Raw genomic sequence first — 26,905 nt, 5'->3', positions numbered from 1 at the left:
CCTATCAACTCTAAGAAAACTCTAAGATTATATGATCTCTCATGAAAATTTTCTTGGTGGTTAAGAATTACCATTCTCAAAAAACGTCAAAGACTGAATTTATTAGCATTAAAGGCAACACAACATTACAAATATTCATAACAGAAACACTGGAGCGATTTTTCCCCCCTAGTGACTGGTTTTCCGTGAGTCTCCCAATGAATCCTTCTATCATCGTCTCAACCTGAGAAAGAACGCGTGCTTGCACTCCTTGCTATCCAAAGGATAATATTTGTCATAAAAATCTAAGATGTATTCTTCAGTTTTAAATCCAAATTTTTGGTATAGCAGCATTGCGGAATTACTTGCTGAGACGTGAAGGGTTGCATCTTTGCCCATGCAAGTCTGTCAAAAATAAACAAGAATTGCATCAAACATTATGAGGAAAATGAGGAAATAAAAGAACAATGATAATAATGGAACCAGCTCATGCATTACAAAGAGAGAAAGGGGCTGTGCAGATGGCCATTAAGGCTGACCTGGGGGCAGAGTTGGGGCATGTGCCAGGGCATGGTGTCCATACAACACATGTCTTGACTCCGCCCCATGGCGGTGTGATGCTGTGCACTGCTCCACATGGTGTGTGGTGCCAAGGTGCTCCTCTGGCACTACTTTTACATGACATAGCACCAAAGGAGCACCTTAAAGCTGCAACACCGCAGCTATCGCACCCTTTTGAGGGTGCAAAAAGAAGCCACTTTTTGTGGCTCCTTTTTGCACCCTCGAAAGGTCAGATCTGGGCCACACATAGTCTCATTAAGCCAAGTCACCCCCCATCCTATATCTATGCATTTCATTTTCCCACCCTAAGTGCAGTAACTTAGATTTCTCTGTGCTGAAATTAATTTTGTTAGTACTGGCCCAGCTTTCTAATCTATTAAAGTCATTTTGAATTTTGACCTTCTCCTCTGGGGTATTACTACTACTCCTAATTTGGTGTCATCTGCAACCAAATAAGCATGCCTCTATTCTTTTGTCCAAGTCATTGATAAAGATGTTGAATAGCACTGGACCTTCGTATGTGTGATTAGAACAGAGCTGTTAGTGTAGTAATATGCCTGTATTGATTTCCAGATCACTGCAGAATTCAGCACTGACATGCAGTAAATAACCATATAACATGCTCAACTGTTGTTTGTACCAGAGGTCTTGCAATAGTGAAGCCTAAGAAAACTCTGGTTGAGAATTTGAAATGCCTCTCTCTAAAGTGCAAATCTCAGGATTCCACAGGAGGCAGACTTAGCAGTAAAAGTGGAATAATACTGCTATAACAGAGTAGTGCAGTATTGTCTGTGTGTGGAACCTGACCATAGGTCTGCAAAATACTATGCTTCCAATTCTGCTTCAGTTTGATCAATTTACTTGGTACCAGCTGCTAAGTGTCTTTAGCTAAGTGTCTTCAGGACTGCTCTTGTGATGACGAGGAAGCAGTGACTAAATCCTAAACTACATAAACTCGTAGTGCATGTCTTTTCCCTCTTCCACAAATCTGTAAAGCATTGTAGAAGAAATAACTAAACAATGAATTAAATAAGCTGCACAAGCACTTGAGTACATTTGAGTACTATTTGCATTTGTTCTTAAAATAAAAAGAAAACCTCATATGGATCAGAAAAACAACTACTTTTCAAACTACCTGAATAAGATGATAAATCATAAAAGTTGCAATTCCTGACCGTCTCCACTCAGGATGAACAAACAGAAAAGAGATGTATGCTTCATTGTATTTAACATCTGGTACCATAAAACCAAAAGCAATTATGACTTTTTTGTAAAGGACAACCACGCTGAAATCTGGATACTGCAGGCACTCTGACAGGTCAATCCCTGTGGGGTGAGAAAAGCAAACTCATGAACAGTCATAGATTGGTGATGAGAGAAGTAGTGCCACTCTGAAATACAATCAATATTGGCTGAGATTTAGAGGAAAAACAGCAAAATTTTTGCAATTTTAAAATCATATGAGGACCAATTTCTAATATCAAAAAGTAACACTCATTAGAAAAACTGACTTAATAACAAGAACAAACATAAAAAGATCTTTTAAGAGGCTCAGACATCAGCCTGGTTAATGCTGTATATACCCATTTGAACCATTAGGTAGGAGACCCATGCACCAGTGTCATGGGGGCATGGACTAGGAAAATTTGTAATCCTCTTTAAAAAACACTTTAGTGGGAGTCTGTCTCTGGTATCTCAGAAGAAACGTGTCTCAGACGAAAGCTAAAACTAGAGTCATCATCTGCCTACATAGGCTTCAGACCTAGTTCAAGACCATCCTGACAAAACTAACACCTAATCAACTGAGAGTGATGGGGACAGAGGTTGCTGTTTTGGCACCACATGGAGAAGTGAATGTAGATGTACTGGTACATTCTACAAGAAGGCTCCTAGCACAGTATCAACTACTTTAGAGGACAAAAAAGAAAGCCTTGGCTGAAGAGATCTGGACTAAACTTCAGCAATAGTAGGTCTTTAGTTTTAAACAACTGATAAATTAGCTGTGTGGAAGGAAAAGGTAAAGGCATTCCTCTTTAACAGGGTTGTCAAGACATGTCCGACTGTACTGGGCGGTGCTCATCTCAGTTACTAAGCTGAAGAGCCAGCGTTGTCAAAGACTACTCTGGTACACCCATTCTCTGGAGGGTAAAGATGCAAGAATCGGTAGAGGTTGCCCTTTCCTTTTAATGTATAAGGACTTGATAGACTAGTTCTGCTTATTTGAGAAACAGCATGCATATAGGAAATACTGCCTGCCTATGCATGCATAGCTGAAGTAAATCATGAGTAATGTCTAGAAGTGTAAGCATTTATCCACATGTAAAAGTTTTAGATTAAAAAGACTGAGCTTGGACCAAAGCAAAAACTAAAAACACTCAACCATCACATCTTTGTACCAGGTGTTCTACCCAGACAGACTGGTGCTGATATTGATATTCATTATTGTCTGGTTTCCAATCCAAGTTTTCCTTATGCAACTACACTAGGGAAGATATGTGCTTTGGTGAGATTGACAAAGGCACTTTCCTGCTGCTTTCAGAAGGTACTTGAGAGGGTGAACAGTCATCTAGAAGTGTTATGGGGTGATGTCTCATCTACAACATTAGGTCGAAACAATACCTAAGGATGGCCAGTAGACAACAGAGCAGAGAGCTGCATTACTTGAATGAACAGTGTATACATATTCTTTGCTCAGTGCATTGCATTACTGATGATGCCTAGATACTGTAAGCACTAGTTGAGTATATATGATCTTTGTCATTGACAGGGCTGTGCTCCTCCATATATGATACAGCAAGTTGTCTGTCTCTTCATTTCCTCAATAGGAATCAAAATATCATGCAACAAAATGTAAGCTTATACATTTTTCCACTTGAAGCCCAGAATGACTTGCTGAAGTTCAGATAGTTGTGGTCAGACCAAAAGACAGAGCACATTCTTCATACTGTCACTCCCTGCAGGGGAGAAACTGCTGGCATTCTGAAAAGTTTCTTCAACAGAAATTTAAGTTACTAAGAGCAATCCGCTTCACAAGAACTCCTTCCCTATAGAGCTATAAAAGTAGCAGCAGACACTGGATTCACTGGAAACACTGATCTAGACTCTCTCATAAACCCTACCTGGCCAGAAGAACTCGTGACACATTGCATTAATTGTGGGAATGTGATTAGGGCGCACATAGCAATAATCAATGGGTGCTTCTGGTTCTGCAGTCCAGTTGGGATCATTCTTGTGTGAATGGGCTCGAATCTCACTCAGCAGCTGAAGTTTGGGAGGCTTGGTTTCATAATCACGTCTGGAAGGAATAAAAGCAATATTAGAGCACAAGAGTAGTCAATCGCAAGTCAAGCCTGATATTAAGACATTAATGAAGTACACATAGAATGGGCATGGACATGTCTTTATTGCTGCCTGAATCTAATCACCAGAGGCAACTGTAAAAGGGCAGTTTAGGAGACTGGGTCTAAATCCAGTTATTAGACACACTGTACTGCAGACACACTGCTACAACCTGACACTGAACTCTGTTTCTTCAGTCTGACTTCACATTCTTCCAGTGCTCTCTGCTTAGAAACATCCAGCTAATTAGAGAATGAAAAGGAAAAGGGAGGCTGCAGAGCATGAAAACACTGTTAAAAAGGAGCTTTTTTGTAAGAGACTTTAACTGAGGCATACCTCTCCTGTGTTTATCTACGACAACTGATAATAAATCTGAAAGGAAAAAAAGTAGTGTGCTTCCAAACAACAGCTTAGAGATCTTTACCTGATATAAGGTTTTAAGACCCGAGAGGTGTAGGGACTGATGATGCTATGGTCTGATAAGGCATCTTCTGAACCCACAAGTCGGCATAGAAATGTTGTTTCTGTTTGTCGAACCCCCTTTACAGCAGACAATTTAGTCTACAAAACAAGAAAAATGACACATTAGGAAAGCAGTTAACAAGACAGTAACAAGATATTGTGAATACAAATGACTTCAGCAACTATTATGTGCAAAAATGTTTTGCCACTTGCCAGGTCTCCTCAAGAATTTACCAAAAATTAGCTTCTGAAGTCCTAAAAAAATTACTGTTCATGTTAATTTTCTTCAACAGATAGAGTTTACATAGAAATTTGTTACTTGCTACAACTGCTTGTAAGATATTACTACACAAATTATTTTGTGTGTGGCCTTTCTGCAAGAGACCTTTCCCACAGTCTGGGGGCATAATTAACTGAACAAAATACAATTAGATATCCAAGAAGCCACTAAATTCTTTTAAGAGTAAATTAAAAACCAGTGGATGCTATAACACCGAGCATCCTGGCAATATCATCCCAGAAAGAACCAGTTTCAGCTACTGATTCAGGGAGTTGGGGACAGCTCCAAATCTATACTTCAACAGTAAAATGTGTCTGGTTAATCTTCACCCATTCAAGAAACCAAGGATAGGAAATCTTTTCAGCTTAAGAGCCAAATTCAAATCTGAGGAGGGGGAGGTTACAAGGTACACTCTAGAAATAAATGGGACCAAGTTGAGTCAAAACATACTCTGAATTTCCTTTTCACTCCAGCACCGTATGCCAAAATCACCCTTACCTACTCAAAAGTAATGCTGGAAAACTGGAAATTGGTTTAGATACCTACTGTGAAGTAAGTAGGATAAAATGTACCAATTATACTTAATTGTGTCTAAACATAAAGCAGCACAGGGATAGTGCCTATCAAGAGCAGCTCTAGAGACTAACCAATTACTCTAGAGACCAGAATACACCCTGGAAATTTAAAAAAGGTTCACAAAAATGTAGTATCATTCAAGGTTGAAAGGATGAGGGAAACTTTCCAGCAGTCTTTAGCTTACTGGAAAGACCTGGTTGTGTGTCAATAGAAAGAAGAGTAACATCTGTTTAAACCAAGTTAGTGGGCATGGTCTCAAAGATAGACACCCCTCAAGTGAAGCAGCCCCAAGGGCTAGATTAAGGAGCCTTGTAAATTCCAGGTTACGCAAGGCTAAAGTAGGGAGACTGATACCTAGCGCTCAAAGATATGCAAGTTAGCATAGAGGGATGAATGCATTTAATAACAACAGCAACAACAAAAAAGCTAATTCAATTGCACTTATGCTAGAAAAGGGACATTGTCTAAAGGTTCTCAGCCTGTTTTCCATGCTTTAAGTCACTGGTGTACACATCCTTGACATATAATGCTGAGATTCCAATTTCAGTTGAACACTCGTTTTGTTTTTAATTTTTAAATTAAGTTTCCCCTCTTCATTAGAAACTATTCAATTTCTTAACTTTAAATTTTAATTAGGCATCCCCTTCTTTTTGATGGATCATTTTTGGGCATTTCACTATTACAACAGATTTAAATTATAGATATGTACCACACTTTTAATCTCTGGTCTGCTCTTTTGACCACTGTTGCTGCTTTTTTCCCTCTCAGTCAACTCTGTACATTGTTTGTTTCTTTATCTCAGTCTATTCAGTGAGTTGTTTTTCTCTCATCCAAAAAGTTTTTTTTACTCAGGATGGTGAAACGTTTTTTGTTTTTTTACTGAAACATCTGTACACCTGTATAAAATAAAGACTATTGCCATGGCTAGGTAAAGGGGAGGTTAGGTTAACTGTACTTTTTGTAGATACTACTGAGGCCATAAAAATGCATAGATGCACTTTGTATTAAGAGGAATTGTATCCGGAAGGAACTTGCAAAACCATATCTGAGTATTCCGGGTCTAAGCAAACCCTATTAATTTTATGGGGTCACCTTAAGTTGACAGGTGATTTGAAGGTGCATGTATACATTGAATAATCTCATTACAACAATAGGAATAATCATTTAGCTATTGTGTTTGAACACCTGTAGAGAAATACATCCTGCTAAGATGCAGGTTCCATGGATTCTTAGACAAGTACTAAGTCTTTCAGAAAGATTGAACAATCAAGCCCTCTTAAGGCTGAGCTCAATTTTACCCAGAGCTCTGAATTCACAAAGCCAAGGACCAGCAGAATAACAGGTTCATCTGAAGGAAAACTGTTTAAAATGCAACTAGACTAGCTAACAGGTATTCCACTATTGTTCTTGACAGTCTCACCTCCCTTGGACAAGGCTTCAATATTCCCAGAAGAAAACATTTCTATCCTTGCTTGGGTCAGACCTGAGTCTCCTTGCTAATTAGATTTTGAATAAATCTGAACTGTGACCTATGTCGTAGTACTAAAACCGAGGCATTAGGACTCATATCAGTGAGAGGGGGTTGGTCCAATATGTGACATATTGGACAATGTCACAATATGTGACACTGTTTCAACCAATACAAGGGGTTGAACCTGTATCTTAGATTGGCACTGCTGCTTGTGATCTTTTTTGGCAACTACTAAGTCTGGCCAGAATGGAGACAGCAATGGAAGAGCTTGGAAAGAGAAAGGAGAAACTTCATGTGTCTTTTGAGGCTTGCCTCTTCCTCACTTGAGTTAATTGTGTCCCCTCCGGCTTGGCATAAACCAGGGAGGCAAGCGGCAATAAGGCATCCACAAGGAGAAGGATATGTACTTTAGACATATATTTGGGGGGAGACTGGAGTAACAATAATTATTATTATTTAAGCACATGATGGTGGAACTAGCCTATTGGAAGCACGGTTATCCCAATGTACCCACACAACATGAGGGGTTTAACAGGCACTCTTTCAGTGCCTGAGCCCTTTGCTTCCACTGCTGGGAAGAGTGCTTCTGTCCTCCTTTATTTGCATGACCAAGGAAGGTTGCTTTGTGCAGTAGCTTATGTCAGCCAGTTGGAAGACTACTGCTGCATAGGAATGCTTGGGAGTCGTTGCTATTTAGTAATAGGAAGCGTCATGTGCTCATGAGTATGCCAGCTCCAACTACTGGCTGTGAGGTTTAGAAGTAGAAAGTCTTGCAAGTAAAACCCACTCTTAACACCTACCATTGATTTATAGAGAAACAGCAACCATCACCCAGAAGTATGCTATATAGTCAAGAAGGCATCTGTTTCTTTTGCTAACTATCCTCATTCACTGTAAGGGAGCTAATTAAAAATGACTGCATTAGAATCATTAACCTGGTATCGATCCAAGATTCTGAAGTCTTGGCTGGTAGTCCTGTACGTTGCATAACCTGCTGGCAAACAGGGAATATTGTCTCCCTCCTTAGTTCCATAAATCCGATCAATCAGGAGAACAGCTGCATTCACAATGTTGTCCAAGTCGAAGAGTGGTAGGCCTCTCTCTCGTTTAGCCTGTCGGACTATCAACTTGCGCTTCAACCTCCGGGCCTCAGGGGTCATAGCCACAGCATTTGGATATGCTTCCAAGTTTCTCAGAAGAAGCTTTTCTTCATAGATACTAACAGGTCCATACTTGGGCATAGTGGACTTATCATTATGGACCAGTTGTATCTTCCGCTTGTCCTTACGCTGGTCCTGAAAGACTCTGCGGGTATTGTCAGAGTTTTCAGAATCACCTTCCAGTTTTTCTACTTTTTCTTCCTCACTCTCCAGCTCCTGCTTAATCTGTTCAGGTATCTTCACCTTCTTCCGGATCATGCCTGCTGATGTGTTGGATGGTGGAATATATTCTATTCCTGGATCTATGACACCACGACCTTCCATCTCTTCATCATCTATAAACGTAACAACACATTTCTTTTCAATTTATCATGACAGTCAAAAATATTGTGATACTACTATAAGCAATAAAACCAGATGCTCTTTAGGATACTGTAGTTTTAAAGTGAAACGTGTATACATCAATTCATAAACTGCAGCACTAATGTAAAAAATACACAGTAATTTTCCTATATTAAAGACTGATAGTACCATACCAATTACCCACTTCCCCATTTGCCACTCTAAAAAAAAGTTGATTTATCAAAAAGAACTATGAGAGAACAGTAAACCCAGCCCTACTATGAATAGGATATTTAATCCAGGAAGGAAAATGAACCTGATAGCAGAACTGGTGATCAAGCTTTCCTATTGCAGATCTATTTCTAAATTCATACTGACAAGCTGTGCCAAGCAATGTGCATATAACTATTTGTTGACAGCTAGACTGTCACCAAAATGGTAAACAGACAACAAAAGATTAAGCCCTCTCCTAGTAGAAGGCACAGCCAATAAGCTTAATATACTGTAAACAGAAAAGAGAGGATATTGATATAAGTTGGAATCACTATCTCTAATTCACCTTTTATCTCACTTTCCATGCCCAATATACTTTATTTATTTACAGTCTAAAAACCCGACAAGGTAAGCAGCAAAATTTACAGTATTGAATAGAGAAAAAATATATATATAAAAAAATGAAAAAATGTAGAATGTAGGTGAATAAAATGCACTAGAAATGTAAATATAAAATCAAAGGATGTCAGGAGAAATATAATTATACATTTGTACTATTGTGTAATTCAAACAGTATGATTGAATTGCTCTCATAATATGCCACTAGTACCCTAGTCAATTTTTGATACTTCTGTCTCTGGTCTTCATGACCACTGACAGGAATTTAGTGACCGACATACATTTGGACATCGATCCTCAAACAAAATTTTAACATAAAACTTTTCAGAGCAGCCCGGCATTTAGGGGCTCCTCAGTAGGGGAGAGATCAATTGTTTATGGATCTGACTGTTGAAGGTATACCATAACAGAATATGTGACATTGTTTCAACCGCATGAAACCCACAAAGGCAGAGTCTTGCAGAAGTGGGCAACCCAGCATACCTCCCAAACAGTAGTTCTGACTGGAAAGCATTACATCTGGCCTTATGAAATAGTACGTGATAGTTTGCAGTCAAATTATGTAATGGAAGGGTCCGACAAACTGGATATTTAAAGCACTGGGCAAACAAGATGAGGTGGAATTAGCCTGAAGACTACATAACGGAATATCCCATAATCTTTGTTTGACAGCTTTTAACTCCATTTTAAGAGCCAGATTAGAGAGAAAGGATGGAGAAAAGGCAACAGAAGCCACCTTTTGGGCAATAAACTTGGGCCACCTGCTAGCATGGTTGTCAAAGCAAGATGGCCTAGTAGACCTTTACAAAACTTAAAAACAAATATTCTGAGCCACTGTTTTACCACTATCATCAATGTGTTTGAAGAGAGGGCACTTCCTTCTATTTCCAACAACAGAACTGAACAAAGAACACATCTGGTAGTATAAAGGAGGGCCCTTAAAAAATTAGCTTGAAAACTATCAACCTCAGAATGTATAACTTCTGTCCAGATGTCTGCTGCACAGAGCAGCTGAGATGCAATCTTCACATTAAATACCTTAATGGCAGGTGGGACTAACTGATTTCCTTTCACAGAATCTTAGGATAGCTGTTTTACAGCCTAAGGATCCATTCAGCGCTAGTGATCTGTATGGAGTCCACAAGACTTTGTGACGGAAAACAAGCCCGAGATATTGAAAACCTTTAATTTGTGCCAAAGGACAGTCATTTATACTCCATCTGCACTGATGTAATTACTTTCAAAAGCCAAAACTTTGTATTTTGTAGCATTTATTTTACATTCATTCCTAGAGCAGTAATATGAGTATTTCTCTAACAGGTGTTTAAGCCCCAGTCTAGATCATGAAAGAATCTCAGTATCCTCACCATAAAGTAAGAGTGAGATTTTCCTATTGCGCCCAATCTGGTGGGTTGACCATTTTCATCCATCATTTCTACCTCACAAACATTCAGATAAAGATTGAATAGAGTGGGAGCAAGGATGCATCCCCATCTCACCCCTTTCAACCTAAGTATACCTTCAGAGAAATATCCCTGTGAGCCACACCTTACTCATAGTTGACTATTATTATAGAATGCCTTCATTAGGCACAGAAGTCTGTCAATGTAGATTCCAATTTAGCCCATAGCTTAGATTTCAGGATGGAATAAAATGCAGCCTTTAGGTCCATGAATGCTACAAAAAGCTTGCTGGACATAGTACTTGAATACTTCTTTGTTCTCTGTTCAGTAGTAGAACAGCTTTCTCTAAAGGCTGCTTGAGCCTCAGATAAAATATCATTCTGTTTTAGGAAGAGAATTAGTCAATAGGAAAGAAAATGACTTGTTACATTTTGGACATGTTTGGGTTTTTTGGGGGGGAGGGGGTGTCAGGATCTAAATATTGCAAATCTGTGAATGTCACCACACACACAACAGAGATCATTGTGGGAGATAATTTTTTAATACAGTCTAAAAAGCCGAAGAGACTGTTAGGAGACATCTTGGAAAAAACGGTTTGACTGGATACCTGACTAGGAAGGTGCCTGGGGGGGATGCTATTAAAATTTTGATAAAATGGCTTTGCTGTGGTTGTGTGCCTTCAAGTTACTTGTGACTTATGGTGACCCCAAGGTAAACCTATCAGGGGGCTTTCACGGCAAGATTTGTTCCTTATCTCTAAGAGTGTAAATTGCACAATAATATCTAAGGGATTTCCATGGCTGAGTGAGGATTTGAACCCTGGTCTCCAGAGGCCCCACCCAATACTCAAACCACTACACCAGGCTTATTATATGCTTAAGTGTTATATCTTGGTCTAAAAAAACCTGGTAAAGCTATTGAACAGGTAGCCTGGGGAGCCTTGCCCTTTTGTTCCTGAAGCGTATTTTTGTGGATGGGGGAGGATATTCCCCTACCTCTAATGCTCCTATCTGCCTTGGCTAGTATGATTAGGAAGAAGTCTGATTTTAAATGCTTGAACTGTGGGGAGAAAGGAAATTCCCAAAGCTTCTGCCTTCTCTCTGGAGTAGTCTGTTTCATTCCCTTATCATTTTTGTCTATTTCTTTTGAAAAATGTATAACTCAAGAAAAGTATTAACAACTGACTGATAACTCCCCCCCACCCCCGGGAGTAAACTGCAGCGCACTTTGAATTAATATTGAAAAGTGGAGGGGGAGAATGAAGATAATCCTGCAAGTTAACTTGTCTCAGTGATTGGAGCAGTTAATGTCTTAGAACTCAAATCTGAACAGTCTATAGGTTATTCACATTTTCTACACTGCTGTTACAATTTTTGCCTCGACATATATACTGCAAGCTCAAATATTCAGGCTTCTTATTGCCAAGATGCAGGTAAGGTGGATCGCTAGTTGCCAGCTTTTTGCTCCACTTTCCATTTCTGGTGAAATGGAAATTTTTGTGAAATAACTGAAATTTAATTGAAGAATTTTACCAACCTAGCCGGTGCGTTGTAATGGTTTGAGTAATGGACGACTCTGGAGACAGGGTTTGATTCCTTGCTCAGCCTTGGAAACCCCCTGGGTGACCATGGCAAGTCACATACTTTCAGACTCAGAGCCTGAAGCAAAGGTAAACCCCCTCTGAAGAAATCTTGCTACAGAAACTCTGATAGGTTCACCTTAGGATTGCCATAAATCAGAAACAACCTGAAGGCACACAATAATAAATTTTACAAAACAGGAGCTGGGTGACATTTCAAAGTCCTTGAAGCTACATATCCTTTGAGCAGGAAGAGAGATAAAGGTGAAATCAATCTGAAAGGTTCTCACCCTCTCAAATGAGAGAAGTGAAAAGGATAAGAGGGGGTGGATATTTTGAGTGTCCAGACTCTCTCAGCCACAAGTTTGGTACCGTTGCAATGCTACATGTATCTCTACCTACCCCTCCCATGAACACAGCTCCACCTACAATCTGGATCTAAAGCATCTAGTGAATAATGACAGCTCTTAATGTTTATGGAGGAAAATCTGTGACTGAAGACAGTAATTGTAGAAAAACAGGAAGAGGAGGCACAGACTAGAAGAAGCTGAGTCTGACAGTCTTGGACATGAATCTGGGCTAGATTTAGGGTACTGATTAAATTAATAGTTAGGTACCTTCCAAATCTCTCCTGATTGAAGAGGCCTAACTGCACAAAAGTGTGCATATGAGAGATAACAAATGATCTGATATCATCTTTAACAGAGAATAGACTTCTTACTAGATGTGGGTTTTTTTAGGGGGATAGAAGAGTTTTGATCTGGTAATATCTGTGAAGTTTATGAATTTCATATTTGGTAAATTAGTGGTGAATTTTAATATTTATTGCCTTATCTATTTAGTTTATCATTTATCATATATGAATTTAACATATAGTCCGTATGATTGTTTTTGTTACTTTAACATAATCCACACTTGTACTCATCATCGAACAGCTTCTCTACTGAAACGTAGTCCAGAAATCAATATTTGAATATTACAATTTAGCAAATGATAAAAAGGAGCCTAAAATAAATGGGTGGTAGATGGATCAAGAGATTATAGATCTGTTTTCAACATTCATTCATTCATTCATTTATGGTATTTATATCCCACCCTTCAGCCCTAAAGGCTATCAGAGCGGCTTTATAGTCTGAGGTTTTAAAACAGTTTAACAGTTGACTTTCCAGCAGGCTGACACTCTGTATAGCAACAACAAATTGAGGCACATGGGGCTGGAGTGGTAGGGAAGTATTTGCAACATTTTACAAGTTAGAGAAGAACTGCAACTGATCATACCTAACTTGCCAGTGAGTTAATTAGGGGGAAATCCAAGAGAAACACTGAGCAGAAATTCAGTCTATTTTGAGAGCTGCTTTGGATTTAAGCAATAGTGAATACTATGTCTATGCCAACATAAATAGAGAACCAGTATTAACACTGAAAGATTCTGATGTGAAAATTTCTATTATAGTGGGCCTACTGTATTGACAGGCTAGCCATCCGCCAACTGAGCATTCACAGATCGACTCAACCCACTATTGTTAATAGGAGTGCATGCATGTCGCCATTCACTGGCGATAATGGAGTTTGAGTGTGCTCTTTTTTTTCTCATCTGTGTGGAAGCCCAGAACCAAACCCACACGGATCATATTCACCAATATATGGTTGATGTTTTAAACTAGAACTGCCAGAGAGGAAATCTTCTCCATTGTGTACTAACCTTCCACTCCCTGCACTGAATAGAAAGAGGGGGAAGCAGTTTTAAAATAGTAACTGGAGTAGAAAAAAGTGGCAAGAACCAGATCCCTTCTTCGTTATGGATCTAAAATAATTTCAGTTACATCCTTATAGAAAAGAAATGAAGAAGGTAGGCTTAAAGATCAGTATAGCCTCAGAGAGATGATGGTTAATAATACTATCAGTAATGCAATATGTAAGTGCCTGGCTATATACTAACAATTACATTACTCAGATATCACAACTGTTCATAGTTGAAAATTAATAGCACTCAGTCATGTATGTACTTCTCATAGATGTTAACCAGCAATAGCAATACAATGATCAAAAATGGTTTTGTAAATGAGATCTAATAGTGTAATAGACATGGAAACTTTAAAGTTGCCTTTACCATGAAACAGGGCTTGGGGTGGCATTATATCTGGAATAAGGTCTGCTTCTGAGAGCAGGCTAGGTGTAGCTGAGTGTGAAGCTGGTGTTCCAGGAGCAGAGAAGTCTGGAGATGGAGACGGAGAAGGGCTTGTCAAAGGAGTTCGATCAGAGGAACTCAAGGAAGAAAAATCAACCACCTCCCCTTTCTCAAGCATAATGTCCGGACGCCGGCTGCGACTGATGAATTTGACTGGTGTGGAAGATGTACTCCTGTCCAGAAAGCCTGCTGCCTCCTTCTGAGCTCTCCTAATGTCCTTGGCTTCCTGAGTACGTGACCTCTTCTCTTTCAGTTCCATGGCAGATTCTACTGGATTGCGACTCACTCGTTTTCTAAGCCCCTCCACTGTAATGATTGGATCCAACGATGTTTTTGAACCTGCTAGAGAATAAGCAGTGTGTTTTTCTAACAAGCATTGTGAATGTTGACTTTAGGTCTATATGGCAAGGACATCTACAGTCAGCATTCTTCTTCCATGGGCTTGCCATCCATGAACTGGGGCATCTGCAGATGGCCCTGCTCCGTTTTCCCCAATAGCTACGCATGCACACAGCCCTGCCAATGAGTCATGTGTGCATCACGCCACCACTGGAAACAACAGTGCTTGAAGTTTCAAGGATTTTGCAATCTGAGAGGGGCGTCCCAAATGGAACCCCCACAGATATGAAGAGCTGACTGTACTTATGTAAAAGGAATACAACATAAACCTAGATTTTTAAAACAAGACAAAAAAGCAACATTTAGAAAGCAACACTACTATAGACAAAAAGTTGCTAACTAGCATATTTAAATCCACAGACTGCTTTACAGTGTGGGAATAAACTCTCCGTCATATGCACTGAACTTTTAAACACAAGTCAGAAAGCAAAAACAGTGATAAGATAAAAGAGATAAAGGGAGAAAAGTGTAGGGGTGGTGCTGAGTGGTGATAATTAGATGAATGTAATTATCTATAAGAATAATTAGATTAATAATAATAATAATAATAATAATAATAATAGTAAGAGCAGAGATGAAAGTAAAGAATGTCAGGGGAGATAATAGAGCAGGAAAAAGATGGGAAATGAAAGATGCTGAATTCTCCTTCACCACTGAACACTCTCACCTATCCCATGCAGGAATGTCACCTACAATATACACACATTTCTAGATTTGAAGTACAGTAAACCATTCTGATATTAGTTGAAACTGACAGATGATCAAGAGTAGAGAGAAATGCAACTCACTCTCTCACTCCTACCAAATCCTCACACACATTCCCATCCCAAGTATCTTTCAAAGCTAGGCTTACCTCACCACTTAAATGTGGAAAGCTGTGTATAATTTCCAACCTATTACCTTTAGCTTTCAGGGCAGATGCAGAGAGTTTCTCTCCTTCAGGCTTCATTGTAGGGGGCCTATTATGAACCAGCTTCCACCACCCTGGTTCTCCAAATTCCTGAGCCCCTGAGCGAAAATACAGGGGGCTTCCAACAGAAAGACAACCAGCAACAGTGCTCCACCAGGTAGATGTCTTCTTTCTAAATGAAAGGAAGGAAAGTGAAATGTAAATGAGAGTTAAATGTGGCCAGGAGGCAGCCAGACACTACTTAGGCTTGCCCAAGACATTCTGGAGCTTATGGCAGAAAATCCAGATGGCAGCTGAACACCTGCAAGTGTTTGGAGAAATCATTTTCATTATATGGTTAGTAGAAACTATACAATGCAAAAATATTTCTCATTCAATGGTAGCCTTTACCATCAACTTAAAGATGCCAATGGAACAGGTGTGTCCCTCACACACACACCAAAAAACCTAGGGCACAACCTGCAACTAGCAACAGATCAATAATGGCACCTGGCATTTCAAATCTGTATGCAAAAGGATCTTGTAGCACCTTTGAGACTAACTGAAAAAAGAAGCTGGTAGCATGAGTTTCTGTAGAAACACTGCTAAATATATAACAAGTTAAAAGGTACTAAAACTGAAACATCCTCCTTTTCTCCCGTTTTTGGGAAAGTATATAGTTTATTTCTGTCAATTCTGATGTACTTTATTTGGCTCTGTCAAGGAAAGAACTCTTTAGCTAGTTTGGCAAAGTTCTGACCTGCAAGTTCATAAAGTTGTCAAAGTTTTTATTTCATGTAGCATGAAACTGCCCACTGTAGTAACTGCTGGCAAAGTTATATCAAGCACACTTCAATTTCAGTATGGAATTAGAATGCTGCCAATAAGGAAAAGGGATCTGTGCCTCTGCTAAAAAGCAGCCCTTGATTTTGCCATTTTATATAAGGAGCACCATTTTGCTATGCCATTGTATTTAATGGGACTTGAATATCCACAGATTTTGGTAACAATGCTGGAACCAAACTGGAGCAGATATCAAGGGCATGCTGTATATATTCCCTCTAATATCTAGTTTTGTTTGATTTTTAAACAAGATAATTCTGATATCATCAGTCAGACTCTTGCAAATATTTAATTCCCAGAAACAATGTGAGATCAAGAGCTTAGAGACTCTTATGAGTTCTAGGCACAACATTTCTGAAAAATACATCCACAGATATTCTCAAATGCGGAAAACGTTTATTAAGAAAAATGGGCAAGGGTTCATGCATCCGTTGTGTACATATTCCGGAGTTGAATGACCTTCTGCTCTTTCTACTTCATCTCTTTCTAGAAATGAACAAACTGCTCTTTCTAGAAATGAACAAACAATTCTGTTTTGGTTTATTAGAACTGGATGGCATTTTCAGTCATAGTGACGTATTATGAGAGGATCATGTCTGCCAAATTACAGACCAATAGGTGGAAACTGCTTTGTGCTATGGACCGTCAAATTTTATTAAAAGGGTTTGTTTGTTTTTAATTCTTGGCAAAAAAAAAAATCTTGGCAAAATATTATGCATAGTTAAGGATAATTTGCTGTATGTTCGTGTTCATTTCCTGTAAAACACAGTGTAATTATCTGACTGAAAATATCCTATTCCTATCCACTATAGGTCACTCAGGTACTTCAATGATTATACAGTTGCCCCTCCTTTCTTGCAGACTTGGGATCCGTGTTCTTGATTACTGATGGAGGGGTGACCTCCGTAATCCTCAATGGGGCACACCTCTGTGTGCTCACAGGGGCATGCCCCATTCAAGCCTATGGGACTTGAATACGTGCAAGTTTGTGTGGTGTCCGGAATGGATCCCCGCAAAAACAGAGGGTTGAATGTACAGTACATTTTATTTCTTGTTTTACAATGTCTAGTTTTCCATAATTTGTGCTTCTAACATTACATGTTCCTATAATAATGGTTGTGCAACTTCAGACTTTCCTATGAGCACATCAACAACTAAACATTCTTTTGGCTTGAATTAGCCACTACACTATGCATATTTGTCCTCTGCTCTTTCCCAGTAGTTCACTGAATACCTTCTAACCTGGGAGTCTTATCTACTGGGACTATAGCTTATTTCATTTTCAGTTGTCTCATAAGAGAGTTTTCACTGTACAGCATCTGATCACTGTAATTCCTCCATTTGATATCTTTTTCTCAGTAATTTTTATGGAAATAAATGTGTTATATGTCTACTTGACACTATGGGAGACTCAAGGAGACAAAAACATTTTCTCTATTTTATTAATGTTGACAGTTTCTTCTATTTTTATTGCTTTTTACCTGCGCCTGTGGCAAATCACAGATGTTCCTTACAATTCAGGACCATGTAGCTCCATTTGTGACAAAAAATTAAATCTTTAAAAGGGAATTCAGTTTGTAATCATTGTCTGTACTTTTACTGTATCAAACATTATACTATGTCAAAAAACTGCATAAATGTATCATAATACAGTATGAATACAGTGGACCTTGTTATCTGCTGGGGTTTGGTTCCAGGATCCCACATGGATACCAAAATCCATGAATGCTCAAGTCCAGTTAAACACAATGGCAGAGTAAAATGGTCTCCCTTATATAAAATGGGAAAATCAAAGTTTGCTATTGGGAATTTATCCTTTTTTAAAAAAAAAATATGTTCAAGCCATGGATACTTTAATCCATGGATGATGAATCTGTGGCTACAGAGGGCCGTCTGTAAAAACCTTGTTACCAAAACTGTAGGAAGTCTCAAGAAGGCACCCACAAATTGTATTAAATGGGGAAATTAATTTAGGTCAATTGGGAGTAGTGAGAGGACTATGGCAGCGATAGCTGGGATCTCGCCTACGTATAACAGGTCCCAGAACTAGAATTCTCAAGGTGCAAAGTACAAACTGGTTTTATAGATTAACAGGAAAAGGGAAAATCACCATTTCCACAATAGCATTCACACAAGCGGGCACACAAGACCGATGAAACTAAAGGTAGTAGTGCGTAGTGAGTTTGAGGTAAGCCAATACTATACCAGTCCAGGCGTGGAGCTCCAATGAGGGGATTAGAGAAGTAACAGTGGCTCAACAGGGCTTCCTGAAAGGGGAGGGGGAGCCTGTTTTGAGAGATCAATAATGCAATCCGGAGGCGTTCCTGCCTGAGTCCAGACTGAGCCAAAATGTGAATGCCAAGGCAAGCTTTTTATAGACTCTTGAGGCAGTTGGGTGGATTTCCCAGGAATACAAGAAATCCCTGGCTGATTGTTTTAAATTTAGAGTTACAAAAGGAATATTTTGGCTGATGGCAGTGACATTGATTTAATCAAGCAGTGATAAGGTAAGGGCAACCCCAGGGAGTTTGGGATAGGATCAAGTGTAGGAAAATATAATGGTGTGGGTAGCAGTTGACAAGCCTTTGGCTGTGAATATTGCACAGCAGCAAGGGATGGGAAAGCAGCAATATTCACAGCCATAAAGTTACAGGTGTCCATTCCACATGCCCTCAGGTCTGTGACCTTTCGAGGTTCAGGCTTATGGCCTCTCTGTAACTGCTATTATAACAAAAAATAACAAAATATCCATATCCCAAAATAATGCAAGGTATGCAAGATGTAGTAACACATAGTTCCTGTTCCAAAAGTAAAAAAAAGTGATTTTCAGTCTACAGGGAAGAAAAATATCACATTTCTTTCTAATTTTTGATGCAAGCAGAAAAAATGGCAGAGGGAGATTCCTCATGCCTTCAAAACTTCCAGAAATATTACATCTCTACTGCTTCCTGCCAGCAGAAGTGGCATGTGCCAGACAAACAGCTATTATGGCTGAAGGCAGATCAGGATATTGGTATTTAACGTGAAGTTTTTTTCTGCAGTAATAGAGAGGGAATCCTTACATCAGAATCTCTAACAGAGTAAGTGTAAACAGCAAAACAGAAAGAAAGGTGGACAGCAGACAAGGCTGCCTCACCACTTCCACTCAGCATGTTTAAACAAAAAAAGTTTGGGCATCAAATAGAAATTGGAAAAATCGAGGCAGGTATTTTGGAAGAACTTTTAAGTCATTTCTAGAAGGGTCAAAACAAGCATTTTGTTTCATTTACCATGCACATATTCTTAGTTCTGGAAAAAACTTGGTTGAAATATTTTGAACTACTCTTTTTTTGGATGGCACAGGCACCTATCCCTAATCTTGCCATGTTATTTCTCCCTCTGGTTTCTGATTTTCTGTTAAAGACGTAATACTCATGAATTTCATTAACTGAAGCATACCTGTATTTGTATTTTTGTTCAATTTAATTTATTTTCACTTTTAAGACTGCCCAGTGACATTACCGGTTTCCTAATAGAAAACTCCAGTGTTTTTCAATGAAAGCACAAATATCTTCCTTCCATCTGAAATAACCTTGGCGACCGGTTCCTTCCAGGGATAAATTGTACATTGCCAACATAACAACCTGAAAAACAAATAGGAGTGCTTCATTTACAAGTAGTCTAAAAGGATCATCCTTCTGGTAAAAGACAACTTCCTTTCTTCTACTAACCAATTTTATTTACAGAAACCTTCTAATTTTTGCATAATAAAGCTTTGAAATTTAATCTATTATTATTAGTATTATTGTTACAATTACTATTATCTTACTTTCTTCCCAGTTCAAGATTCAAGGCATCTTACAAGAGATTTCAACAAGTTAAAAATCAAAATACAAAAGTTAAAAATGATTAAATTATCAAAATTTAAAACCAGTTAGGACATAGAAACATAGAGTTGGAAGAGACCACAAGGACCATCCTGTCCAACCGCCTGCCATGCAAGAATAACAATGTGTATTTTGTTTAAAAAAAAGCACAGCAAAGAAACAGATTAAAAATCAAGCACATTGTACAAGGACTCTTAGCCTTAAACGATTTGTAATCAAAGACATGTTGAAAAGTCTTCATCCATTTACGGGAGACTCCAAGTCTAATCTCTGTGGGAAGGGAGTTCCACAGTCTGGGGAGAGCCACTGAGAAGGCCTTCTCCCATGTCCCTACCAGATGTACCCATGAGGACAGTGAGGCAGAAAGAAGGGTCACCCCGACAGATTTCAAAACATAGGAAGGTTCGTAAAAGAGAACACAATTCTGCAAATAAACTAGATCTGAGTTGTATAGGGCTTTATAGATCAAAACTGGCACCTTGAGTTGTGCTCGGAAATGAACCAGCAGCCAGTGGAGTTGTTGCAATAAGGGAGTTGTGTGTTCCCTGTAGCCAGCTGTAGTTAGCAATCTGGCTACAGCTCTTTGAACTAGCTGAAACTTTCTGAACATTTTTCAAAGGTGGGAGCCCATGTAAAGTATGTAAAATCCAAATAAGGTGTAACTAAGGCATGTGTCACTCTGGCCAGATTTGATTCTCAAGGAATGAGTTCAGCTGATGCATAAGCCTTAACTGTGCCAATAAATTCCTAGCCACCATTGAAAACCTAAGCTTCCAGGCTCAGGACTGAATACAGGAGTAAAACCAAGCTTCAAACCTGCATCTTCAGGGGAAGTGTCACCCCATCCAGCAAAAGCTGAAACCCTATTCCCTGATCTGCCTTTCAGGTGACTAGGAGCACCTCCATTTTGTCTGAATTAAGTTTCAATTTGTTCACCCTTATCAAAATGCTTACTGATGACAGGCACCAGTTTAGCACCAAAACAGCTTCCATGGACTGTGATGAAAAGGAGTATTAGACTTGGGTGTCATCCATATACTCATGGCACCAAACCCCAAAGGTCTGGACAACCTGTCCCAGTGGTTTCATGTATTTATTAAATAGAATGAGGGGCAGAACCAAACCAGAGCGGTCCCACAGACCAACAGCGAAGTGGTAAAACAGGAGTCCCCAAGTACTACCTTCTGAGTTTGTCCTTCTGGAAAAGAACAGAGCCACTTCAAAACAGTACTTCCAAGCCTCATCCCAGCAAGGTGGCACAGAAGGATACCATGGTTGATGGTATCAAAACCCACAGATGTCCAGCAGAACCAACAGGGGCAGATTCCATTTTTCTAGTTCATGGCATAGGCCATCTACCAAGGTGACCAAAGCTATCTCTGCCCCATAGCCAGGCCTGAAACTAGAATATCATCCAGAAACCCGTGCAGCTGGAAGGCCACCATATGCTTCGGGGCCTTGCCCAAAAACAGAATGATAGAGACTTGGCAAATAATTATCTAGAATGGTGGGACTGAGGGAGGCCACTTTCTGCATCGGCTTTATAACTGTTTCCTTCAAGCATGCTGGAATTCTGCCTTATTTCAGCAAGGTGTTTGCCACTCCCTCTACTCACTCCCCCTAGCCACTCAGCCATTGAAGGAATGGTGGACCCACCCACAAAGGGTACACAAACCAAGAGGGGAAGCTCAAAGTCAAATGAAGGTTGGGAGAAGAACCACATAAACTCTTATCAAAGAGTTTGCCAAGGAAACTTGGCATGCCAAGGAAGACAAGAACTGATGAATATGATTAATGGAAAATTGGTGCCAGTCCACATGAATGTCACTGAGAAAAGAGGCACAGCACCTCCATTTATAGCAGTACGACTCCCTGAAGTTGCCTACACACAGAGCAAAGGACAACTAATCTGGTATGCATGAGTAGCAGACAAAATTATTTCCAGAAGTCCAAAATGCTTTCTTTAAACTAGTTTAATGAACTGAACGACATGATGAACAATTTCTTTGAGGCTACTGATACCCATCTTTGTGTCAGCTAGAATCATCAGTGGAGAAAAGAGGTTTTGGCAAGACCATCACAGAAGCCACATTTGCTGCCCCTTACTCACTAACCCTATTTACAAATCAAATTTGGATCTTGTAATTTAAAATAACTATCATCCAGCAGCTGACACAGCATCTCTGGATAACAGGAAAGCAGTAGCTTTTCAATTTCAGATAGTTCTGGATGGTATTTATGAGTTGGATCCTACTTTCTAATCTGATTTGGGGACAGAAAAGACTTGATCACTCTGTGGATGACTGGCACTAGGGAATGGATTACTGAAATAAACAATAGCTATTGGTTAAAACCGACTATAAAGATAAAGGTAATCCCTTGATATTAATGTTTAGTCATAACCGACTGTAAGGGGCAGTGCTCATCTCTGTTTCTAAGCCAAAGATCCAGCGCTGTCCAAGGACTGCTCTGGTGGTCTTGTGGCCAGCATGACTGCCCCAAATGCTGTTACCTGCATGGCAGGGGGTTGGACTGGTTGGCCCTTGTGGTCTCTTCCAACTCTGCAATTCTATGACTCTACCTTCCCACTGAGAAGTATCTATTTATCTACCTGAATTTGCATGCTTTTGGATTGACAGGAGCTCACCCCATCATGCAGCACTCGGGCCTCAAACTGCCAACCTTCTGATCTTCCAATCATCAGAATTGGCGTCTTAACTACCACCGTATCCCCTGAACCTACTATAAAACCTACTGTAGTGAGCAAAAAAGAATGAAGGAAAAATAACTAGTTAAAAAAATGTATGATGACTTAATACAGGAATAAAGAAAAAGGAGCCAGGGTGTTCTCTTTTTTGCTTTCCCTGTAGCTATTTCTATGTTAGCTTTGATTATACTTTTTCACATCTTACTTTGCATGGGTCAGCCGTAACATTGAAGTGCCTGATAAGGCTGAATAAAAAGGCTTGACTAAAGCTCTCAGCAATTTTAATCCAACTGGAGAAAGGTTATTCCATATAATGAACAGGGGAGGTGAATTCCATTAGATGCTTTATAATTTCAGATCAGATTGCTGGGATATTCAAAAATGCATCATCTGATGTATAGGCTTTAAATGCTCAATAATTTGACCACTTCTGGAAGGAAGTATACCTTTGAAGAGATCTCTCAAATATATATATATGACCTTCTAGTTTCCCCATCTCTATGTTGCTTTTATAAAACTTTATTTTCAAATGGGGAATAATATAAGAATGACTTAAGCAAAGATGATATGAGTGATACACTGTTTTTCCATTTGTTCCAACCCATTAAGCTTGTATAAAGAATGGTTTTCCATATGTAATGCTTTTGCCCTGGAGCAGAAACAAAATGAGACACTCCATAAAAAGTCATTTGAAAAGCGACAGCCCATCTAACACACTGTCTGTAAGTACAATTAGTTATTTGATGTTTTGCTGACACCATGAATGATGTCCAAAAGGAGCTTTTTCAAATTTATGGGATCATCTGACAACACGTATCAGGAGTAATGAAAGAAATTATTTTAAAAACTACTAGTACTGTCATTTTTACAGATGCTCTTATTCCTAATAATCTTCTGAGTAAACTATTTACTCTCCTATATTGGAGTTTATAGTTAATTTTAAAAATTTGCTTTAAGTTATTTGGTATACTTAACAGCTATATACCTGATTGGTATATTTAAAATGTTAGAGAATGTTATCTGTTCTTCCTTTGACACAGTATAATTGACTTTGTGAATGCCTTGTCTAAGAATTAAGAATGTAGTCTGTCCTGTAACGAACTGTGTGCTTGCAAACATAACATGTAACTTTTAATCACCAGATAAGGTGACCGTCAGACCATATTTGTTAAAGAACTGTGATAGACCTGGTACAGACAGGCGCTTTGCACCAGCCTGGGACCGAACATAGGTCTCAATAGAGTGGAGCATCTGCATGCTCCTGAGCCCTACTGCATGCCGTGGGCGCCATCTTGGGCGCCGCCGTTTACATGGGGCACGCCATGACGACGTTGCTCATGCATGGTGTACAAGTGGCAGCGCGCACGGGGAGTGTCATGAGGGCACAATGCGACCCTTATGGCGCTCCTGTAGCGCTGGCAAAGGAAGCTCCTTTTTGGGGCTTCTTTTTCCAGCGGGTTGGGGGTGTGGCATCCAGTTGCCGCGTCCCCAACCCCACGCATTCAGGAGCGGCACAGAGCCGCTCCTTTTGGGCTGTCTGTACAGCCCCATAGTCTACAAGCCTAATATTGGGCATAATGCCCTCCAAGATAAACAATACTCTGAGCATCCCTGTTATAAATTATATCCCAGTATCATGTCCCCTTCTCTGAAGTTGTCCAGCTCCTAAAGCAGCAGTTCTCAACCTGTGGGTCACAAACTCTTTGGGGGTCGAACGACCCACCCTTTCACAGGGATCGCCTAAGACCATCAGAAAACACATATTTCCGATGGTCTTAGGAACTGAGACACTGCAATTTTATGGTTGGGGGTCAGCACAACATGAGGAACTGTATTAAAGGGTCGCAGCATTAGAAAGGTTGAGAACCACTGTCCTAGAGCTTTATGTAACTTTTTTAAAATGAAGATATTATGACAAAATAAACATGAATCCATTTCCCTACCTAACAATTGACAAGAGAATGCAAAGAGGTCTTGTAGCACCTCTCAGACTGTGCAAAAGAAGCTGTAGCATAAGCTTTTGTAGACTTGGTCTATTTCCTCAGATGCATGGAACAAACTGAAATTATTCACAACAGAGTCCTTCAATGGGTGACCATCAAATTTCAGGAGTCCCTGTGATATGAATACCACAAATGTATGTTAAATTTAATACAACTCACACTACAGCTAATATAGTTCAATAGATATGCACAAGAGCAATTGAAAAAACACTGGCCTATGAACTATAATGTCTACACAACAAAACTTGTGATGTGGGAGATGAGGTTCATCATCTCCAGAGCAACGCCCCATGCTTCTCAGTTGTGTGGTTCAATGGCAACAAAAGGTCATTACATTTATAACTATGGTCCAAAACACACTATGGTCCAAACACAATCCAGTTTGAGGTCACTTTAACAGCCCTGGCTCAATGCTAGGGAATCCTGGGAAATGTAGTTTTGTGAGACATCTAGCCTTCTCTGTTAGAGAGCAATGGTCTCACAATAAACTACAGTTCCCAGAATCCTCTAGCACTGAGCCAGGGCAGTTAAAGTAGTCTCAAATTGGATTACATCTGTAGTGTGTTTTGGTCCTATGATTTTGAAACTACTGTGGCTAAAAGATCATTTCACGTTTGCTTTTGAACCCAAAAAAGAGTTGTTTAGTAAAATCCCCAGATTCAAATGTAGAATGTCACTAAACAAGCGAAAGTCCCCCCATGTGTATCATAATACACAGAAACATAAAATCTTGTTACTCTATTAATTGCTTGCTACTTACTTGTTGCCATGTTAGCCTTAACCGTTCAAACTGCTCTTTCCCATCTTCTGAACAATCAGAGCAAGTAAACCTGAAAAAGTTATCTCCCTTGAGATGGGTGATCTGTTCTCTCACCTGACCTATAAACAGGTAAGCAAAAGGTCAAGCTTCAACTCTTTTATAAAATCAAACATTATAAAATTGCAGCATTACATTCCATGCTCTGGAGATTAAGGTTGCAATCCCACAGACACTTCCATTGGAGTAAGATCCATCAGCCTCAATAACGTAGAAAGGTTTTTTCTTTAAAACTTTGGAGATTCATATTTATAATTCATGTTTCTACTAAATTTCACTACATCAGCATTAGGAGATTACCAGAAACACTGACACAGTAAGAAATACTGACTGAAATACTTTCAAAATCCCTAGCATTTATCATGCTAGATTTTTTTTTAAGTATCAGATTATACCTCAAGAACTCCACAGATTGTTTGTTCAGTTATGTTATCTTAACATGACAGGGAAGAGTTAGATCATTACAAGGATTTCTTGCCTGGTATTAAATAAACTGTACCCCTATTCATATAGTATCAGATGTGAGACTTATTTAGAGACTATAATAATAATCTATAAACCAGTGTGATGGCTTCTGCACAAGCACATCACACATATGCTAGAGTTTTCCAGGCTTCCCTTTCCACAGCAAATCTCACTATCCCCTGAAAGGCCACTCATGAGGCTCAGATGAACTTCCAGAACAAGATTCAACACTGCACAAATGCTACACCTGAAAACAATAACAATTCAATCTCTGCATACAGGAAGACGCACCTTAGATGTGAACATGGGACTTCATGGAACTAAAATTCATAAAGACTATATTCACAGCTGCACAGAGGTTAAAGGCTGTGCTGTTTTCTCCCATCAGCAAACAGACCAAGTTGTTGGCGATGCACAATAATACTTGTAGTTATTCAGCATATATTCAGGAGGGAGAAAAAATCTCCCACAGCAAGCTTAATTTGTTCAGCATTTTAAATTTATTTCTACGCTGCGGCTTTTGCTCTCATTAAAAATGTATTGTTTTGAAGATAAATCATATACTCTAGATGTGCAGTTATTGCAGGTGACTGAAAAGCATATACATTATTTTTATACAGAGAAAGAGATTATGGGAAGAAGGAAGGCAGCGAGAGTAAACTCAAGTTCACAACGAACACCAGAAAACTGAGAATAAAGGATTCTTACTTGCAGCTATCCATTTCTGGCATCTTTCACAATAGTAAGACATCTCCTCTGCCCAGGATGTTTCCCCTTCATCACTATTCACAGAATCCCCACTCTGATCATGACTCAAATCCACTGATGCCTGATCTTCAGATTCAACTATAAGAAGTGTCTCCCCCTCCACTTCTCCTTCTTCCAGGCCTTCTGAAGGGGATGTCCTTGTAGCTTCATCATCATGACAACTCATCATCTCATTTATGTACATACTATTATCCAT

At 39.4% G+C, this 26,905-nt stretch overlaps 1 protein-coding gene across 3 annotated transcripts; it reads right to left on the bottom strand.

Annotated features, from left to right (window-relative positions):
• Positions 1 to 81: 81 nt before the first annotated feature.
• KAT14 (lysine acetyltransferase 14) lies at positions 82 to 26,905 on the bottom strand. 3 transcript variants are annotated; one of them, XM_042464226.1, is made up of 10 exons: positions 26,650 to 26,905; positions 25,420 to 25,538; positions 19,585 to 19,706; positions 15,252 to 15,433; positions 13,875 to 14,294; positions 7,604 to 8,163; positions 4,304 to 4,440; positions 3,660 to 3,835; positions 1,676 to 1,866; positions 82 to 384 (listed from the first exon to the last, which is right to left on the bottom strand). In XM_042464226.1, the coding sequence occupies exons 1-10, from the start codon at positions 26,903 to 26,905 to the stop codon at positions 211 to 213; spliced, it is 2,337 nt and encodes a 778-aa protein (XP_042320160.1). In that variant the 3' UTR covers positions 82 to 210. The 3 variants fall into 3 exon arrangements, with proteins under 3 accessions (XP_042320160.1, XP_042320162.1, XP_042320163.1); XM_042464228.1 differs by having other exon boundaries at positions 13,875 to 14,291; XM_042464229.1 differs by lacking the exon at positions 13,875 to 14,294.

The sequence above is a fragment of the Sceloporus undulatus genome, chromosome 4, assembly GCF_019175285.1.
Source record: "Sceloporus undulatus isolate JIND9_A2432 ecotype Alabama chromosome 4, SceUnd_v1.1, whole genome shotgun sequence".
Lineage (NCBI taxonomy): Eukaryota > Metazoa > Chordata > Lepidosauria > Squamata > Phrynosomatidae > Sceloporus > Sceloporus undulatus.
This window is presented reverse-complemented; position numbering and strand designations above follow the sequence as displayed.

Coding starts and splice junctions, on each gene's coding strand:
- KAT14 (XM_042464226.1), bottom strand. CDS start 26,905: ATGGATAATAGTATGTACATAAATGAGATGATGAGTTGTCATGATGAT. Junction 25,539..26,649: donor CCAGAAATGGATAGCTGCAA/GTAAGAATCCTT, acceptor ACCTGTTTATAG/GTCAGGTGAGAGAACAGATC. Junction 8,164..13,874: donor ACCCCAAGCCCTGTTTCATG/GTAAAGGCAACT, acceptor TTACGTTTATAG/ATGATGAAGAGATGGAAGGT.